The sequence below is a fragment of the Pipistrellus kuhlii genome, unplaced genomic scaffold, assembly GCF_014108245.1.
Source record: "Pipistrellus kuhlii isolate mPipKuh1 unplaced genomic scaffold, mPipKuh1.p scaffold_m20_p_3, whole genome shotgun sequence".
NCBI lineage: Eukaryota > Metazoa > Chordata > Mammalia > Chiroptera > Vespertilionidae > Pipistrellus > Pipistrellus kuhlii.
The window spans coordinates 16,732,396-16,753,081 of record NW_023425529.1 but is presented as its reverse complement, the minus strand read 5'-3'; the positions used below and the strand labels follow the sequence as shown (position 1 = coordinate 16,753,081).

General features: G+C 37.3%; 1 protein-coding gene across 3 annotated transcripts; it reads left to right on the top strand.

The window, feature by feature from the left end:
• The first annotated feature begins 3,801 nt into the window (after nucleotides 1–3,801).
• On the top strand, nucleotides 3,802–20,444 carry LOC118730444 (C-type lectin domain family 4 member C-like). Of its 3 annotated transcripts, XM_036458444.2 has the most exons (5): nucleotides 3,802–5,293; nucleotides 5,796–5,888; nucleotides 11,256–11,357; nucleotides 17,026–17,177; nucleotides 18,436–18,938. In XM_036458444.2, the coding sequence occupies exons 1-5, from the start codon at nucleotides 5,263–5,265 to the stop codon at nucleotides 18,553–18,555; spliced, it is 498 nt and encodes a 165-aa protein (XP_036314337.1). In that variant the 5' UTR covers nucleotides 3,802–5,262; the 3' UTR covers nucleotides 18,556–18,938. The 3 variants fall into 3 exon arrangements, with proteins under 3 accessions (XP_036314337.1, XP_045443671.1, XP_045443670.1); XM_045587715.1 differs by lacking the exons at nucleotides 3,802–5,293; nucleotides 18,436–18,938 and adding an exon at nucleotides 20,232–20,444 and having other exon boundaries at nucleotides 5,305–5,888; XM_045587714.1 differs by lacking the exon at nucleotides 3,802–5,293 and having other exon boundaries at nucleotides 5,309–5,888.
• The last annotated feature ends 242 nt before the right edge of the window (nucleotides 20,445–20,686 follow it).

Sequence of the window (20,686 nt, the reverse complement as noted above, 5' to 3'; positions counted from 1 at the left end):
CCACTTAATCATCTGGTCTGGCCCTGCCAAGGCATTAGGGGGTGAGTTAATTAAATGTTCGGCCAAATACAGCAAGCTTATTGTTAAGGTGATAATTTTGTATGGCCCAAGAATTATGTTATAAATATCCACATGGCTATTGGCAGAAAAAAGATCCCCACCCCACCCCTGAGTTACAAACTGATATGATATGGCTCCTCCATTTATCTGGATTTATCTCTTTACTAGAGGCCCGATGCATGAAATTCCTGCAAGGGGCTCAGCCACAACAGCCCTGGCTGCCTCGACCCTCACAGCCCCCAGCTACCTCAGCCCTTGCATCCCCAGCCTCATCCAAAAGGTGATTTGGACAGGCGTTCCACTGTCCGGTCTAATTAGTATATTAATTGTTTACTTTCGGATGGGCTGCTCAAAAGCAAAATAGTACCAACCATTCCATTCCATTTCTCTCAGAGAGATTCATTATTTTCACTAAAAGCATATTACATATCATTTGGAATATAATGCACATCAATGGCAGATAAGTCTCAGCTTTGGCCCAGTAGGCTCCTGTGCTTCTTCACATTCTCTGTTTGGACTTGAACTGTCATTTAATATCAGAGCGCAGGCACAGCATAACCAGAGATTGAGCATTGGATATTCACAATTAGAGAATTAGAAGTCATTACTGGTGTAAAAACGAAGCAACTTTAAAATGGAGTCACAGCTGCCACCCCATTGAAACTGCCTTTCAGGTCTTCTCAAACCTTTGGAATATTAAAACTTGCAAAATAACATTTGGACTGGGCCTAAAATAGCACTGTATCTCAAACAACTCTTAACAACAACACAACCCAAAACAACAACAAAGAAAGCTGATATAATGACTCCTGACTGAAAATTAAAGGAATTCTTTAGAATTAGCATCAATATGTTATTGTGTCTGCACCTATAGCAGCCCCTTGCTTCTATCTATACATTTGTTCCTATTACTTTCTCAAATACTCCTTGCCATAAACTCCTACTAAGAACATGAAGTGTCTTCCTGAATCCATCAGTGCTTCCAGAATAGCCTTTGGATCCCCAAAAATGCTTTTTGCTCCTCACTTTGACCGTTTATTTTTAGGTTAACACTGGTGAGTTGACATAGGTTTGTATTCATTAGGTTTTCTGGTATTTTTTTCTTTAAGTTCTATAATTTCCATGTATGGATTGCCACTCAAAATGACTCCTAGAATATTTGTGTCTCCCTTTTTACTAAAGTTCTTACACACAATTTTCTTTCTAAAACAATATAAAATATATAATATTTATAATGAGGCCTGCAATTCAGGCTTTATTATAGCAATTATAATTGATCATAATAAAGCTGATTTTCTCTATGACTATCTCCATGTGGCCTATAATTTTCTTGATTTAATAGTGTAGTTAATTATATTTACCACTCATTGCTTGCCTATATCTCAATTGAGTTATTTTTTTAAAAATTTTATTTTTTAAAGTATTCTGTGTATCTCCTTTCCCCCCAGTGACATCTCCCCAGCCCATGCCCTCAACCCCCTACTGTTTGTGTTCATTGGTTATGCTTATATGCATATATGCAAGACCTTTGGTTGATCTCTTACCCTGAACCCCATCTCCTACCTTCCCTCTGAGGTTGGCCAGTCTGTTCGATGCTTCTGTGTCTTTGAGTCTATTTTTGTTCATCAGATTATGTTCTTCATTATATTCCAAAAATGAGTAAGATCATGTAATATTTATCTTTCTCTAACTGGCTTATTTCACTTAGCATAATTTTCTCCAGGTCCATCCATGCTATTGCAAATGGTCAGAGTTTCTTCTTTTTTACAGCAGCGTAGTATTCCATTGTGTGGATGTAACAATATTTTATAATCCAGTCATCTGCTGATGGGCACTTAGGTTGTTTCCAAATCTTAGCTATTGTAAATTGAACATAGGGGTGCATATATCCTTTCTGATTGGGTTTTCTGGTTTCTTGGGATATATTCTCAGAAGTGGGATTAGTGGGTCAAATGGGAGTTCCATTTTTAATGTTTTGAGGAAACGCCATACTGTTCTCCACAGTGGCTGCACCAGTCTGCATTCCCACCAGCAGTACGAGAGGGTTTCTTTTTCTCCCCATCCTCACCAGCACTTGTCGTTTGTTGATTTGTTGATGATAGCCATTCTGACAGGTATGAGATGGTACCTCATTGTTGTTTTGATTTGTATCTCTCAGATGATTAGTGACTTTGAGCATGTTTTTATATGTCCCTTGGCCTTCTGCATGTCCTCTTTCAAAAAGTGTCTATTTAGGTCCTTTGCCCATTTTTTGATTGATTGTTTCTCTTTTTTTTTGTTAAGTTGTATGAGTTCCCTTTAAATTTTGGAGATTAAACACTTACCAGAGATAACATTGGCAAATATGTTCTTCCATGTAGTTGGCTTTCTTGTTGTTTTTGTTGATGGTTTCTTTTACTATGCAGAAGCTTCTTATTTTAATGTAGTCCTATTAGTTTATTTTCTCCTTAGTTCCCATTGCCCTAGGAGTGGTGTCAGTAAAGATATTGCTTTGATAAATTCCTGATATTTTGCTGCCTATGGATTTTTCTAAGATTTTTATGGTTTCCCACCTTACATTAAAGTCCTTTATCCATTTTAAGTTTATTTTTGTGTCTGGTGTAAGATGGTGGTCTAGTTTCATTTTTTTTGCATGTATCTGACCAGTTTTCCCAGCACCATTTATTGAAGATACTGTCTTGCTTCCACTGTGTACTCTTGCCTCCTTTGTCAAATAGTAAGTGACCATTATAGCTTATGTCAATTTCTGGGTTCTGTGTCCTCTTCCATTGGCCTATATGTCTGTTCTTGTGCCAGTACCAGGCAGTTTTGAGGACAGTGGTTTTGCAGTATAGCTTGATATTTGGCCTTATGATCCCTCCAACTTTGCTCTTCTTTCTCAAGGTTGCTGCAGCTATTCGGGGTCTTTGTCAGGTACATTTACATTAAAGGTTGTTATAGTTTCTTGGAATATCTACTTCTTTATCATTATGGAATGCCTGTCTTTATCCCGGTTAGGTTTCTTGCTCTGAGGTCTGCTTTGTGTGAAATTACTATAGCTACAAATTTTTAATAATTAGATATAGCTAATTATTATTTATAATTAGCTATAACTAATTATTATAGCTTATTGTTTTTTTTTAAAAACTATTTTTAGAGCATTTATGTTTATAAGCAAATGGAGAGATACAGAGTGTTCCCATATGGTCCTTGCCCCACACATGCATAACCTCTCCCTTTATCAACAGCACTCACCAGAATGCTATATTTTTTCACAAAGGATGAATCTACATGGACATGTCAAAAGGACCCAAAGTCCATAGTTTACATTAGGCTTCACTCTTAATGTTATACAAGTTAGTTTGGACAAATGTTTCATGACGTGTACCCAAATTTATAATATCATACAGAGTATTTGCACTGCACTAAAAATCATCTGTGCTCTGCTAATTGATCTCCTCACACCTCACCATGCAACCATTGATCTCTTTTCTTGCCTTTTCCGGAATTTTATATCATTGAATGGTACAGTATGAAGTTTAATGCTTCAGTTTTGTTGGTTGTAACGGTTTGTTCAATTTTTTTCTTGATTCAGTTTTAAAAGATTGTATGTTTCTAGGAATTTCTTTCTTTCAGTTTATTGCACAAACACTAATTTTTAATAGAGCAACCCAATGCTGCTTTCTTAGAAAGGAATTTAATTCCAATTGCCGATTCACCAATCTTAGCCCCTTTAAAAGTGTTCAAGGCAAAACAGAACATTTGCTTTGACTCTATTAGTATATGATTTTATATTCGATCAATACTAGTTACTGTCTTCTTTATTTCTACTGGTTGCAATACTTTTTAAGTAGACTCAAATATCCTAAATCTATTTGTATATCTAACCTGAATCTATTCAGAGTTTGTCTTTTGTTACAATTTACCATTCTTCCTATGAATATTTGTCTTATTTTATATTTTGATGTATTGGTCTTTTCTGATTTTGCTACTACCATGCAGCAGTTTGCCAGCAGCAATCTAGAAATATATATGGCACAGAGGAATGGAAAAAAGCAAAGAAAATGGGGCACAGGATTGCAAATGGTCAAGATGATTACATGATTAGGAGAGACTGTATTGGAGATGAGTAAGGAATCGGAAGTCTTTAACTTCCCTTTTCTATATATAGCTAAGGAGAGTGTTTTCTTTTCCTGGACCACCAAGTGATCCAATCGTGGGTTGTTTTTCTTTGTTTCTAAAGAAAACTAAAAACAGATGATGATGTTAACAATCACTGTTCTACTCCTCTTATGATTTGTTGCCTCTCAAATCAATTTTCCAAGTTTTCATTCCTATTCTCAATGTCATTTTATCATTATCTGTAGAACTTTTCTATCACTTAAACCAAGTTGAGTGGAAACCATGTTGGGTTCAATATTCCTATATTCATAGCAGATATTTTGTGTTCAAGACTGCTCATGTGAGAATGTTTGTGATGTTAGTAGGAAGAAGGGTCTACATTTCAGATTAACAACAAGGAATTCAGGAAGCCTGCCTTTGATATTATATAACTTCTAATTGCATCTAATCCAGCAGATTATAAATATCACTAACTTCTGCCTAATATTGGTCTTGATGTAATAAAAATATTTGTCAATGCAACTAGATTCCAGAATCTCCCATTTTGCTACAATGTTCCTATAAAATTTCCATAGGCCTTTTTGTAATTTACCATATTTAATGATGATCAAACCATATCCATTTAATTAGACTAGACTTTTGCTCATTTCCTAAGATACTGTGCAAAATGTAAAGGTTGGTTAGGGAGCACTTAATTTAATTAAGGCCTGTAAGTAATTGCTGTTAGGGCATATGAAATTTTTCCTTTCCCATGTCAGAATGCATAAGAATTAGGGAAAGACATTTCATACTAGTAACAGAACAAATGATTTGAATATTCTTGTCTAAATTTTCATAAGTAGTTTTGGGTATGTTTCTCAATTTCCTCTTTTATTCATCCCAGTATTGAAAAAAATACCAGAATCTTTAATCCAAACCACAACTTCTTCTTTTCAAGACCCTTTATTTTGAAAATCTCTTAGCCTCATCTGAGTGTTTAACTGCTTGTTTCTGTGCTCTGACCTATTTGAATGAAGGCAAGTCTTCGGATAACACCTTCTGTAAGAGAGATCCAAGAGGCTCCAGGAGCTTTTGAACACAGGGAGTCCTCTGACTCACACAATGGTGCAAGAAGGGCAACCTCAAAATAGAGGTGAGCATTCCTTTATCACTTTCAAGGAGGAAAGAAGTATATGATGAGATTATGAGTCATCTGGAGAAGAGGTAGGTAACAGACAGACTGAAGAGATAAAGTTTGGACTAACATCATAGATTTTTGAGAAGTTGAAAGAAATAAAAATTCCTCAGAGCTAGAAGTACTTGAAAGAATAAGAAACCAAATATTAATACAGTGTTATGAGAATTAAAAGGGGAGAAAAATAATGTTTTAAGAAATATGGGGAAATCAATGGATAAATGTAGTATTTAATAAGAAAGAATAATAAAATGAAAATTACAGTTGGTTGAGGTTGAGTTTTGCCTAGCCTGCTTAGGACTTCTGAGCTTCTGGTTATACATTCTGAGGGAATTTTTAGACTCTCTTCTTGCTTCAAGTTTAATTACTCTGAGGTCCTTTGGTTTTCTTATGCTGTAACTTTTAGAAATGCTGGCCTCGTGTCCCCTTGGTAATTGCTTTTGTCTTGCCTCTCTGACAGAAAACGGAATATGGTGGTTTCAAGTGAGGGCCTGGTCTGTTGCTGTGATTTCCATAGCATTCCTCAGTGCTTGCTTTACTGTGAGCCGTGTGGGTAAGTTCTTCACTGAGGTGCCACTTCTCTTGATTGCTTTCCCTTTCATGTTTCATAGAGATTTATTAGGGTGTGTTTGCCTTTCCTCCATTGATATGTTAGGTTTTACTTAGAATGCCATGCTTTTCTTTTCTTATTATAAAAAACAACAAACCGACAACTTTTAACTTTTTTTAATTGAATTTCTTTGGGTGACTGTTAATTAAATCATATAGGTTTCAAGTATACAAGGTAATAAAATACCATCTGCATACTGCATCATGGGCCAAAGTAAGGTCTCTTTCCATCCCCATTTATCTTCTATTGGCCTACTTATACCTCTCTTAACCATACTGTCGTCTGTGTCTCTGTGTTATATATATATATATATATATATATATATATATATATATATATATATATATATATCTTTTTTGCTTAATCCTTTCAATTTCTCACCTACACCCTCATCATCTCCCCCCTGACAGCTGTTCCATAGTCCTATGCTTCTGTTTCTATTTTGTTTATAACTTACTTTCTTTATCAGATTTCGCATATAAGTGAGATCATATGGTGTTTGTCTTTCTCTGATATAGTCATTTCACTTAGCATAATAACCTTCAGGTCCTCCCTGCTGTCACAAATGGTAAATTTTCTGCCTTTTTACAGCTGAGTTGTATTCCATTGTGTAAATGTACCACAGCTTTTTTTGTTCATTCATATACTTATGGGCACTTGGGGTGTCTCCAGATCTTGGATATTGTAAATTACACTGCAACAAACATAGGGGTGCATATATTCTTTCAAATTAAATATATTTCTTCAGATATATTCCAAGTGGTATCACTGAGTCAAGAGGTAGTTCCTTTTTTAAATTTTTGAAATAACAACATGCTGTTTTCCACAATGAGTATACCAGTCTGCATTCCCACTAACAACGTACTAGGGTTCCCTTTTCTCCACATTACTGCCAGCAATTGTTGTTTGTTGATTTATAGATGAAAGCCATTCTGACAGACATGAGGTGATATCTCATTGTCATTTTAATCTTCATCTCTGATGATCAGTGACATTAAACATCTTTTCATGTTTATTGGCCATTGTATGTCCTCCTGGGAGAAAGTTTTATTCAGGTCCTTTGCCCATTTTTAAATTGGGTTTTTGGTGTTGAGTTGTATACATTCTTTATATATTTTGGAAGTTAACCCCTTATCAGATGTATCATTGGAGAATTTATTTTCTCATACAGTGGGGTCCCTTTTCATTTTGTTGTAGAAGGTTTTCTGTGTAGAAGGTTTTTAGTTTGAGGTAGTCTCATTTGTTTATTTTTTCCTTTGTTTCCCTTGTCCCAGGAGATATGTCAGAAAAAATATTGCTATGTAAGATGTCTGAGACTTTACTACTTATGTTTTCTTCTAGGATTTTTATGGTTTCACGACCTATATTTCACTCTTTAATCCATTTTGAGTTTGTTTTTTTTTTGTATGGTGTAAGCTGATGCTCTAGTTTCTTTTTCTTTTTTCATGTATTTGTCCAATTTCCCCAGCACTCATTTATTAAAGAGACTATCTTTATCCATTGTATATTCTTGCCTCCTTAATAAGATATTAATTAGTCATGCATGGGTTTATACCTGGGCCTCCTCCTCTTTCTTAATCCTTACCCAAGAATATATTTTCCATTGATTTTTAGAGAGAGGGAAAGACAGAGAGAAATATCAATGTGAGAGAAACATGTCAGTTGGTTGCCTTCTGCAGCTGAGGCCCAGGAAAGGAGGAGCCTGAAAGCGAGGTACATGCCCTCGACCAGAATCAAACCTGGGACATTCAGTCCCCAGGCTGATGCTCTATCCACTGAGCCAAACTGGCTGAGGCTCTATCTAGTGAGCCAAACCAGCTAGGGCTGAGCTCTCTGTTTAGTTCCATTAATTTATATGCTTGTTCCTTTGCCAATACCATGCTGTTTTGATTATTTATGACCTTATAGTACAGTTTCATATTAGATATTGTGATACCTCCAGCTTTGTTTTTCTTAAGCTTGCTGAGGCTATTCAAGGTCTTTTGTGGTTCCATATAAAATTTTGGAATATTTGTTTTAGATTTGTAAGATATGCCATTGGTATTTTAATAAGAATTACATTTAATCTATTGATTGATTTAAGCAGTATGGACATTTTAATGATGTTAATTCTGTCTATCCATCAATACGGTATATTCTTCTACTTATTTGTTTCTTCCTCGGTTTTTTTCCTTCAGTATCTTATAATTTTTCTTGTACAGATAGTTTACCTCCTTGGTTAAAGTGATTCTTAGGAACCTTATTTTTTTTTTGGTGGTGGTGTTTGTTGCAATAGCAAATGGAATTGTTTCTTAATTCCTCTTTCTGATAGTTCATTACTGGGGTATAAAATGCCACCAATTTCTGAATATTGAATTTGTATCCTGCTACTTTGCTGAATTCATTTATTATATCCAGTGTTCTTTTGTTTATTGGTTTGTTTGGTTTTGGTGGAGGCTTAGGGTTTTCTATATACAATACTATGTCATCTGTGAATAATGACAGTTTTTCTTTCTCTTTTCCAATATTCATGCCTTTTATTGCTTTTTATCTGGTTAGTACTTCTAGTGCTATCCTATATAATAAAAGGCTAATATGCAAATCGACCAACAGCAGAACAACTGCTTGCTATGACACATACTGTCTATGAGGGGGCAGCTGCTCAACACAGAAACTGCCCCCTTGTGGTCAGTGCGTAGTACTGCTCAGCCAGAAGCCCTAAGCCAGGTTCATGGCTGGTGAGTCCAGTGGTGGAGGCAGAAGTCTGTTCCACCTCCACAGCAGCGCTAAGAATGTCCAATTGTCAGCTCCTAGGGGTGTCGAACTCAATCAGAGAAGGGGCCAAAATCTAAAATCCAGCCTAAATCGCGGGCCGAATGGTTTACTGAACAGTCATAAACTGTCATTGTGGTGGAAACACAGCGGAGTGCAGTGATGACAGCGCGGTGCAGGCCACATTGCAAGGCCTGGCGGGACGGATTTGGCCCGCGGGCCTTGTGTTTGACACATGTGGCTTAGGCCATGAGGAGTGGACCTAAATTGGCAGTTGTACATCCCCCAAGGGCTCCTGGACTGTGAGAGGGTGCAGGCTGAGCTGAGGAACCCTCCCCCCCACTCCGATTGCAGGAATTTCATGCACTGGGCCTCAATGTTGAATTAGGGTGGTGAAAGCTGACATTCCCATCTTGTTCTTGACTTTAAAGATAACACTTTTAGTTTTTGCTTGTTGTGTATAATGTTGGCAGTAGGTTTGTCATATTTTGCCTTTATTATGTTAAGGTATGATCCCTCTATTCCCACTTTGCTGTGAATTTTTATCCTAAATGCATGATGGATTTTATCATGTGCTTTTACTGTCTGTATTGAAATGATCATGTGAATTATATCCCTCATTCTGTTTATATTATATATCATGTTTATTGATTTGTGAATATTATACTAACCTTTCATCCTAGGATTAATCCCACTTGATTACAATGCATGATCTTTTCAATGTAGTGCTGGATTCAGTTTGTTAATATTTTGTTGACGACTTTAGCATCAATGTTCATCAGGGATATTTGCCTTGTTTTTAATTATTTTTTATGTATTGAAAAGGAAGAGATGAATCTTCCCTTTATTTTACATGATATGATTGTCAATATAAAAGAAATCCAAGAAAATCTGTGAATAAATAACTAGAACTGATAAAAAGATTGGTCATGTAGTGAAATACAATATCCATATTCTAAAATCAATAACATTTTTATACAATTTATGACTTTCTTGATTATTAACTTTTCTTCCAGATTTACTTCATTTGGTTTTATTAGCATTTCCTCAATGATAACTTCATATTTGAATGTGTGTTAGTAGTAGCCATATTCTAAGACCCTATCTGTCACTACTGGGTTCCATAGTGGTCAAGTGTTCTCTAGTGACAAAGTCCTCTATTGTAATGTAACTATAATTGCTTTGACAATCATGATACTTTAGAGTATGGTTTTTGATTTTCATGTGAGAGTCTTTTCCAACATGAGAAAAAGTATTCAAATGAAATAATAGAGATGTAGAGGAATACAATATTTATTTACTGTTTTATTTGTTTCCAAATAAATATTTCAGGTACACTTTGTGAGAAATCTCAAATACTTTTTTCTTTCTAATGTACAGTTTGCTTCTCTATTCACTGATAAGGTGATTAAAAATAGTTATTGTATAGCCTGGAACTGAAACTGATTTTATGTCAAATGGGCCCATTTGAAGTTTCTTTGAGATAAAGAAATCTCATAGTGTTTATTAAAACACAAATAATTATCACCGAAGTTAAAATCTGCTTTATTTTTATGGTCAAGAGCAAGAGAGGAAGAGGCTCAAGAAAAGATATTTTATTTTTATCAAGAGAAAGCAGATATTCCTGTCTCCTGGACATAGGCTAAGAGGAAGGTAGAAAGGTTTCCCAGTAGTGAGCTTCAGAAGTAGAAGGTCAAGGCAGAAATGAGTCAAGAATAAATTCAGGATCCAAGAGAGAAGAGGTCTTTTTTAATATTATTAATTTATTTTTTATTGATTCCAAAGAAGGAAAGGAAAGGAAAGAGGAAGAAACTACAAAGAAGGAGTAGGAAGAAGAGAGAGAGAGAAAGAGAGAGAGAGAGAGAGAGAGAGAGAGAGAGAGAGAGAGAGAGAGAGAGAGATTAATGATGAGAGAGAATCATTGATTGGCTGACTCCTGCATGACCCACTCCGGGGACTGAGTCTGCAACTTGGGCATGTGCCCTGCCGGGGAATGGAACCATGACCTCCTGTTCCATAGGTCTATGCTCAACCACTAGCCATGCTGGCCAGGGGGGAGAACAGGTTTTGTTCAATATGCACACCCTTGACCATAAAACTTAATGCTCATTTAAGATATTTAAAATGTTGCTGTTTAAAGGTCCCCCTAGGTTTCTATTTACCACTTATGTTTATCTACCAGAATTCAGAAATTTTAGAAAATATCAAAATAACCTCCAAACTTGCCTCAGGATTATTAAAATTAAGGAGAAGTAGACAGCTAATTGGCCAACAAATATCTGTAGGTCATTATGTCCTATGTGCTTTTAATTCACTGATATAGAAAAGAATTAGAATATCTGTCCTAGAATACAGACTTTAAATTTCAATGAGGGAAGAGCAAATATAATGTGTAGGCTTATGTAACAACTGAATATAAGAAACCAGTAATTTAGCACTGCCTTTACTGGGCTTTCATAGAGAGAAGACTGTGATGGTAGTTGGAAATAAGCCCACTTTGATGGAATTTAAGCTCTATAGTAAAAGAATGGATGGATACTAATCTTTCTCTCTTTACAGTGAATTTTCATTTTATACATGGCAAAAGTGACAAAAGGCTGTCTGAACTACGCACATACAATTCAGGTTTAAGCTGCTTTAGTGAAGGAACGAGCATGACAGGTAAGGTGTTGCAATTATTATTATTTTTTTAATAATATATTTTATTGATTTTTTTTTTAACCAGGAGGAAGGGAGAGGGATAGAGAGTTAGAAACATTGATGAGAGAGAAACATCAACCAACTGCCTTCTGCACACTTCCCACTTGCCCACAATCAAGGTACATGCCCTTGACTGGATTTGAACCTGGGACCCTTAGTCCATAGGTGGATGCTCTATCCACTGAGCCAAACTGGCTAGGGCCCAATTATTAAAAAAAATGGATTTTAGGCAGAGGGAGGGAGGTAGAGAGGGAGAGAGAGAAGGAAAGAGGGAGGGAGGGAGGAAAGGAAAGAGGAAGAAACAGTGAGAAACATCAATGTGACAAACATTGACTGATTGCTTCCTCCACACTCCTCAACCAGAGATCAAACCCACAACCTGAATATATGTCTTGACTGGGAATCAAACTCACAACCTTGATGTGCACAAGATAACATTCCAACCAACTGAGCCATACTGGCCAGGGCATGCACTGTAATTCTCAACCAGACTGTCCCTTTCCTCAGAGGTCCACGGGGCGGGGGGAGCTCAAGATTGGTTTATTCTTGTTTTTTTTTTTTTTTTTTTTTTTTTAAATATATCTCAACTTACATGCTCATATCAGACTCTAGATTTTCCCTAAAAAACAATTCCTTTTCCAGACTTCCAGACAAATGCTACCAACATCCACAAAATTTGCTCAAGCCTCATGTGGAAATATTTCATAAAAATTCTGCTTTCAAATTATTCTTACTTTTATAAAATTTAAAAATTATCTTTTGGTATTTAAGTTTTCTAATTAATAATATTTATCTACATCCCAAGTAACCGTTTTATTACTGGCCAATTTTGATGTTGGACCATGAATGAAGATGAGACTGTCCTCACTTTAAAACTGTATAAATGTACATAGCTGTTTTATCCACTTTACTGATGGACACTTGGGCTGCTTCAGGATATTGGCTAATGCTGCAACGAACATAGAGGTGCATCTATTGTTTTGAATTAGTGTTTTGGGTTTCTTTGGATAAATTCCCAGAAGTGGAGTTGCTGGGTCATGAGGCAGTTCCATTTTTTTCTTGTTTTGTTTTGCTTGTTTGTTTGTTTTAACAATATTTCTTTTTAAAAAAATATAATAAATCTTTATTTTTCAGATTATTACAATTGTTTCTCCTCCCCCCCCCCCCCCGCAACTTCCTTCCACCTGGTTCCCGCCCCACCCTCTGCCCTTACCTCCCCTCCACTGTCCTCATCCATAGGTATATGATTTTTGTCCAGTGTCTTCTTGCACCCCCACAGCCAGCTCCCCCCTGATAATTATCCATGCACTCCATTCTATGCTCCTGATTCTATTATATTCACCAGTTTATTCTGTTCCTCAGATTTTTAATTTACTTTATTTTTAGAGTCACCTGTTGATAGATATGTATTTGTTCTTCATAATCTTTATCTTTACTTTTTTTCTTCTTCTTCCTCTTCTTAAAGAACACCTTTCAGCATTTTATATAATCCTGGTTTGGTGGTGATGAACTCCTTTAGCTTTTTCTTATCTGTGAAGCTCTTTACCTGACCTTCAATTCTGAAGGATAACTTTGCTGGGTAGAGTAATCTTGGTTGTAGATTCTTGCTGTTTATCACTTTGAATATTCCTTGCCATTTCCATCTGGCCTGCATTGTTTCTGTTGAGAAATCAGCTGACAATCGTATGGTTGCTGCCTTGTAGGTAATTAATTGTTTTTCTCTTGCTGCTTTTAATATTCTCTCTTTGTCTTTTGCTCTTGGCATTTTAATTATAATATGTCTTGGTGTGGTCCTCTATAGATTCCTTTTGTTTGGGGTTCTTTGTACTTTCTGGACTTATAAGTCTATTTCTTTTACCAGGTGGGGAAAGTTTTCAGTCACTATTTCTTCAAATATGTTTTTGATATCTTGTTCTCTCTTTTCTTCAGGCACTCCCATAATTCTGATGTTGGTATGCTTTTTTTTTCTTTCAATTCTGTGCATACATAATTTGCACATAATTTATTCACATTTCATTTAACATAATTATAATCAGAGTAGACATAATTTTTGAGTCTGCTTTATTCAAGTTGGTATTTATCATAGTATTTTCATATTGCTACATAGTCTTTTATTATTTTAATTAGCTGCAAGAAAATGTCATAAATGTGCTCAAATTTACTCAATCGCTGTCCTTTTGACCAACATAAAAATTTTGATATGAATATTTTTAAATTGCAATCTATACATTTTAATTGCTCTAAATTAGGGGTTAGCAAACTCTGTCCTGAGAGCAAAATCCACTCCATTTTCCTACTGCCTGCAGGCTAATGATAGCTTTTAGTTTTTAAGGGCTGGAAAAATTTTACAAAGAATAGTATTTCATGACATAACAATTACATGAAATTAAAAATTCAGTATCCATAAATAAAGTTTTATTTTTTATTTATTTTTATTTTTTAATTTAATTTTATTTTTCAGTGTATGAAACCTCTTTTATTTACTTAAAGAAGCCTAGAACTTTATATGTGTGTCACACAAGGCTTGAAAGAGAGAAATAAGCAAATTGAGCAGCTTTGGAAAGCCTTACAGTTCACTGTAATGTACTTTATTTTTATTTTTTTATTTATTTATTTTTTGTCTTTTTAAATTAAAAAAAATATATATTTTATTGATTTTTTTTTTGCCCCCTACCCTCTCTCCCATACATACCCTCCCTCCCCAGAGTTTTATGTCCATTGGTTGTACTTAGATGCATGTATGCAAGTCCTTCGGTTGATCTATTATCTCCCCCCCGATCTTCCTCCCCTCCCCACTGTGATGTTGGTATGCTTAAAGTTGTCCCAAAGGCTTCTTATACTATTTTCAACTTTTGGATTCTTTTTTATTTTTTCTTTCCCAGTTAAGTGTTTTTCTTCTTCTTTGTATTTCAAATCTTTTAGTTGATTTTTGCATTCTTCTAGTCTGCTGTTAGGTCTCTATAATATTTTTTATTTCAGTCAGTGTATGTTTAATTTCTAATTGGTCCTTTTTTATATCCTCGAGGGTCTCACTAAATTTATTGGCCTTTTCTAGGAAATTCTTGAAAAATTTTATAACAGTGGTTTTGAACTCTATCCAGTCATTTGTTTTCTCCATTTCTTGAGTTTGTGATCTGTTTTTGTGTGTTTTTCCCCCCCTCCGCATTTTCACTGGTTCCCTTAGCTGGGAGGTTGGCTTTGTGTGCTAGATGTCCTATATGGCCCAGTGGGTTGGCCTCGCAGTTACCTGAGGTGGACACTCTTGGTGCACCCCTTTGTGGACTGTGTGTACAACCTTGTTGTAGTTAAGTCTTGATTGTTGTTGGTGCCACTGGGAGGAATTGCCCTCTAGGCCAATTGCCTGTGAGGAACTGCTGCATCTATGATGGGAGAACTTCTATGCTAGAGACACCCTTATGAGGCAAGACTTGCTTCAGTGGGGCTTTGGTGCTCACTGAGTCTGTCCCCTGACTGTATCCCTTATGGATGTGAGGAGTTGAAATCTGGTGTTGTCTCACACTGACCACTAGATATACTAGCTTCTGGATCTCCAATGGAGTGCAGGTCAGCTACTGTCTGAGGCCACCCAGCAGGAGCTACAGTGAAAAGTACAGTTTTCTCCTCTTTGCTTGGGGTTTTGGAACTGTCTGACCAGAGCTTCAGTTTGTTATGTTAAGCTGCGATAGGGCAGGCCATTTATATGCAAAAGCCGCTGAGTGGAGCTTGGGTGGGTTTGTAGATTGTACAGGGTGGGGTCTCAGGGAGTCACTAGGCTAGGGCATGGCAAATAGTGATGGCTGCCAGTCAGCCATCTCTGCGTCTCTGCATTTCCAAATCCCCTCTTCCCGAGCTCCAGCGCACTAAACAATGATTGCTGGGCACAGCTCTGTCAGAAAGCCACTCTCACTTTCCGACCCGATGGCAGACAGTCCAGCTTCTCCCATAGGAGTTTGGGTCCCCAGCATCTCCCCAGAAAATGGAATTCAGAGTAATCAGGAACTTGTCTCCCTTCAGGTTGAAAAAAGCAGCAGACCCAATTGCCTGCTGCCAGTCTGATTTGTGTGCCTCTGTACCTCCGCTTTTCAGTGCTTGTGCACGTCTCAATGCTCTTTTCTCTTTCCTTCTAGTTGTAGAACTTCCACTCGGCCAACTTTCCTGTGGTTCTGGGTGATAGATGTCTTGCCTTTTAGTTGTAGTTTTAAAATTGTTGTGTAAGGCATCAGTTTAGGTGTTTAACTTCGCCCCCATCTTGGTTTCCCCTTTCCTTGCCTTTTTTAATTTTTATTTTATTTTATTTATTTATTTATTTTTTACATCACTACTGAATTAAACATGCATAGAGTTCAATTTTACTTTTAAAAATCATATTAATGTATGGCATGATATGCATTTTGATGTGCCTGATTTCTCTTTTCACCATTTTACCTCAGATTTATCTTTGTTGTGTGGAAGTTGTTTATTTTATTTAGGCTTTGGAAGGGTTTCTCCCAGCACCTCCCCAAGCTTAAAGCCTCCACCGCAGGCTTTAGGCTTGGGAAGCAGTTCCACCAGCACCTCCAATCGCAGGCTTGACCACTTCCATAGCCTCTGCCTGATGGCTGGCTGGGAGTTACCTGGGTGCAGAGGAGGTTCCCCAGAACTGCCCCAGCCCGCGGGGCACAACAAGGTGGGGAGAGGGAGGACCTGTGGAGGATGAAAAGAAGGGACAGGGGCACGGAGGAATGGAGGCAAGACAAAGTTCTGATCAAACCTCAAACTTTATTTTTGGAACAACAGTATATATACAGCAGGAACAAAGGGGGGCAGGGTTGCCTACGCAGTGGGATCTTTGACAGTGTATAATTGGTTTAGGCACTGAGTGACAAGGTGGTAAGGTACCTGGCAACACAGGATTGGCTAACTGCCAGGGCGGTGTAACATTCCAAGGTGTAACATTCCAAGGCCCGGCTAGCTATGGGGGAGGATCAGGAAGGGGAGTTGCAGAGATCCTCCGGAGCAAGATGTGCTAAGCGGCAGGTTAATCTTTAGCTTCTGGCCAAACCCACAGGGCACCGCATAACTTCTGCTTGAAGGAACTTAATTCTAAGATGGAGTTGTATTTTCTTAAGACGGAGTTGCTTGTCTCAACTCTGATGGCTCCCAACACAGAACCAGATCTGTATGCACATTAACCATCATCTCTGTTGGGTTAATTTGCATACGCACTCTGATTGGCTGTGGGCGTAGCAAAGGTAGGGTCAATTTACATGTTTCTCTATTATTAAGTATGATAATTAATCCTATTCACTATCCTGTATTTTATATCCACAGGATAATTTTATAACTTTATTTATAATACTTAATTCCTTCATCTTTTCCACTAGCCCTCTCCACGCCCCTCCCCCCACCCCCAGCAATCCCCTTCCCTTCTGGTAACTTCCAGTCTGTTCTTTGTATCTATGAGTAAGTTTCTATTTTTATTATTATTATTATTTTGTTCTTTAGGTTCCACATGTAAATGAAATCATATGGTATTTGTCTTTCCTAGTCTGACTTGGTTTTCATGAGGTTCCCCTTGATCTCAATTGTATTATACACTTTGTAAATTACTTTTCTTATATTGCACCTACATGGTCTTCTGTTAATACAGAGAAAGATTGGAGCTGCTGCCCAAAGAAGTGGGAGCCATTTAGTTTGAACTGCTACTTTATTTCTACTGACACCAGAAACTGGACAGAGAGTAAAAACAACTGCGCAGCAATGAAGTCTCACCTGCTGGTGATCCACACCAAAGAAGAGCAGGTATGTTCTAACAGATAATGAAGTAATCAATCCTGCCAGGGTTTTGTACACCTATCCTGGCTAAGGAGGATGCTTTCATTGTGTTAGCATATTGGTGCTGTGGTAAAAGGCTTTCAATGAAGTAGGAAAGGCTACTTAAGCCTTTACATTTCACACCTTCTTCCAGCTTCCATAAAACTAAACTCCTTCAAAATAAATGAAGGCATTTAAAATAAAATATGTGGGAGTTGAGTGGAGAGATGAAAGTATTTCAGTCTGAAATATCAGTTTATTATTTTAACATGAAAATGTTTTATAAATTACTTATTTATTTCATATATATAATTGATTTCAGAGAAAAGAAGAGGGAGGGAAAGAGAGATAGAAATATCAATGAAGAGAGAGAATCATTGATTGTCTGCCTCCTGTATGTCACAGACTGGGGATTGAGACCGAAAATTGAATATGTGCCCCAATTGGGAATCGAACCTTGGCCTCCTGGTTCATAGGCCGATGCTCAACCACTAAGCCATATCTGCTGGGCTATAAATTATTAACTAACAAAGAAGCAGTATTAAGTAAAATAGTGGAATAAAATATGTAAAAAAAATTTCCAAGGTTGTGAAAAGAAAAGGATTTAATATGCAAAAAGTTTACTCATGCATAAGTTTGAAGAATAGCCGCTCTCAGTGAATAAAAGAGTGGGAGTGAGTCTAAGATGAGACTTCATTATGTTTATGGATAGAAATCACTTCCATATGTATTGAACATTGTTATGTTCTCAATGTGTGTGTCTTCTCCAAATTTGCATGTTGAAATTTTAACTCCAAAAGGTGATGGTATTAGGAATTGGGGGTTTGGGGAGGTGTTTAGGTCATTAGGATGGAGCCCTCATAAATCAGGTCAGTGTTCTTTTTAAAAGAGACCTTCCATCATGTGAGGACACAGCCAGAAGGGGCCAGCTATGACCCAGGCAGAGGGATTTTCCCAATCATGCTCCTACCCTGATCTGGAATTCCAGCCTCCAGACCTGTGAGAAATATGTGTCTGCAGTTTATAAGCTCCCCTGTCTGTGGTCTTCTGTTGCAGCAGTCTGAGTAGATGAAGACAAACATCAGGCTCCCCGGGGATGTCCATGATCCTATACTGCACAGCCTCCTGGGCAGGGCCTCCTGACTCTTCCTGGATCCCCTCCTTTTCTTCTCTCCCTAAGGCCATAAAGAACTCAATCCAACCTGAGTACTCTAATGGCCAGAACCCCTTTTCTTTCTTTCCTCAGGATTTTATCATTGGGAAACTGGATAGAAAGAGCGCTTATTATGTGGGGCTGTCAGACCCAGAGGGGAACAGAGCATGGCAATGGGTTGATCAGACACCATACAATGCAAGTGCCGCATGAGTATAGAATTTGATAAAGGAATCCTGACTTTTGATCATCAGGCATTTTCCAGTGTCCAAAGTATTGATATTAAAATAAAAATAGCTCAGGCTTCTTATAACTCTTGGCACTAAGTTAAATAATTTTATTTATTATCTCATGAATCATCACAAGAACCCTATGGAGCACAGATTATTATGTTTTATTGTAGAGCTGAGGAGCTGAGTTTAGAGAGTTTAGATAACTCAGCATATGTTATCTGGCATTGGTGCAATGGTCCTTAAACCCAGGTCTATTTGACACCAAGGTTTGTATGTTTTATTTTTAAATCCCTCTTCCCTACTTAAATATGTTTCCATTGATTTCTGAGAGAGGAAGGGCAAGGGAGAGAGGGACAGAAACCTCAATGATGAGAGAGAATCATCGGTTGGCTGCCTCTCACACGTCTCCAATGGCAAGTGAACTCACAACCTGGGCATGTGCCCTGACTGGGAATCAAATTGTGACCCTGGTTCATGGGTCAATGCTCAATCGCTGAGCCACACTAGTTGGGCTAAAATCTGTGTATTGACCACAAATTTGCATCTCTAAACAAACATAGTCATACTAATTAAAATCATAACCAATGGTTAATATTTATTATCTCTTATAAAGCAAATGAATGAAATTCTGATAATTTTATAATATCCCATATTAGTGTAGGTCTTTTAAAACTGTTAAGTACTTTAGTACATTATTATTTTTTTAAATTTATTTTTATATTTTTGTTAATAATCACCCGAGGGTATTTTTCCATTAATTTTTAGAGAGAGTGGTAAGGAGAGGGAGAGATAGTGAGTGAGAAACATTGATGTGAGAGATATGTATTGGTTGCCTCCCACACACACCTGGCCCTGCACTGAGCCAAACCGGCCAGAGCAGTACATTCCTATTTTTAAAAAATATATATATTTTATTGATTTTTTACAGAGAGGAAGAGAGAGGGATAGAGCGTTAGAAACATCAATGAGAGAGAATCATTGATCAGCTGCCTCCTGCACACTCCCTACTGGGGGTGTGCCCGCAACCAAGGTACATGCCCTTGACCTGAATCGAACCTGAGACCTTTCAGTCCTCAGGCCGACATTCTATCTACTGTGCCAAACAGGTTTCAGCACATTCCTATTTTTGATCCTTATATCAACTGCATGAAATATATAGGAATCTTACTCTATTCTTTATTTTTTTAGATATGTAAATAAAGGAAATTAAATAAGATGTCCAAGATAACAGGCATCAGAGCAGATTCATAGATTTTAACTCTTTCTTTAGACTCCCAAGCAGTTGGTTAAAAAAAAAAGAAAAAGAAAAAAAGTTCATTAAGACTTGGGACCAGAGTAAAATGTCATCATTAAGGAATCCTATGGCTGACAGTTCCCTAGGTCAGGGCATGGATAAATAGAAGGGACTCTGGGATATCTGCTGGGAAGGTGTTTAATGCAGTAAGATGACACCATACTGGGTGGTGTGTAGGCTCAGTTTTCAAGGGAAATGACAAAGACACAGATGGAGAAAGAAACAACTACTGCCTAATAAGCGGAAAAGAAATTATTGGGCACTTCTGCTTTGATTTTTGCACAGTTTAACCCCAGCTTCCTACCTCACTGTCTCTAACCCTTCTCACTATTTGAAGACACAACCATATTTTTCCCTTTCAGATTCTGGCATCAAGGTGAACCCAATAATCCTATGGAGCGTTGTGTTTTCCTGAATAAAAGTCCACAAGGCTCATGGGGCTGGAATGATGCTGATTGTAAGGACTCTCAAAGGTTAATTTGCAAGATGAGGAAGATCTACTTATGAGTGGGAAATTCTCCATGAACATGCCATTGAATTAGTAGCCACCAATAAAGAGTTAAATATGTTTCTTTGCTTTTCAGAATTCATGTGTAGCTTGTGTAAGTGATCTTCAGAGAATTTTCCAATAGGCTGTCACCTATCAACTTATATAAAATAAGTGTACATGTTTATTCGTGTATTCATTCACACAGTGAACACCTGTGGAGCATTTTATAGTCTACTGTATACTGGAGAGCCTATTTGCAGACAAATGGAGAGAGAATGAGCCTCCTCCCTGAATTTTTGTCTAATTGTTAAGGGTTTATCAGGGGTG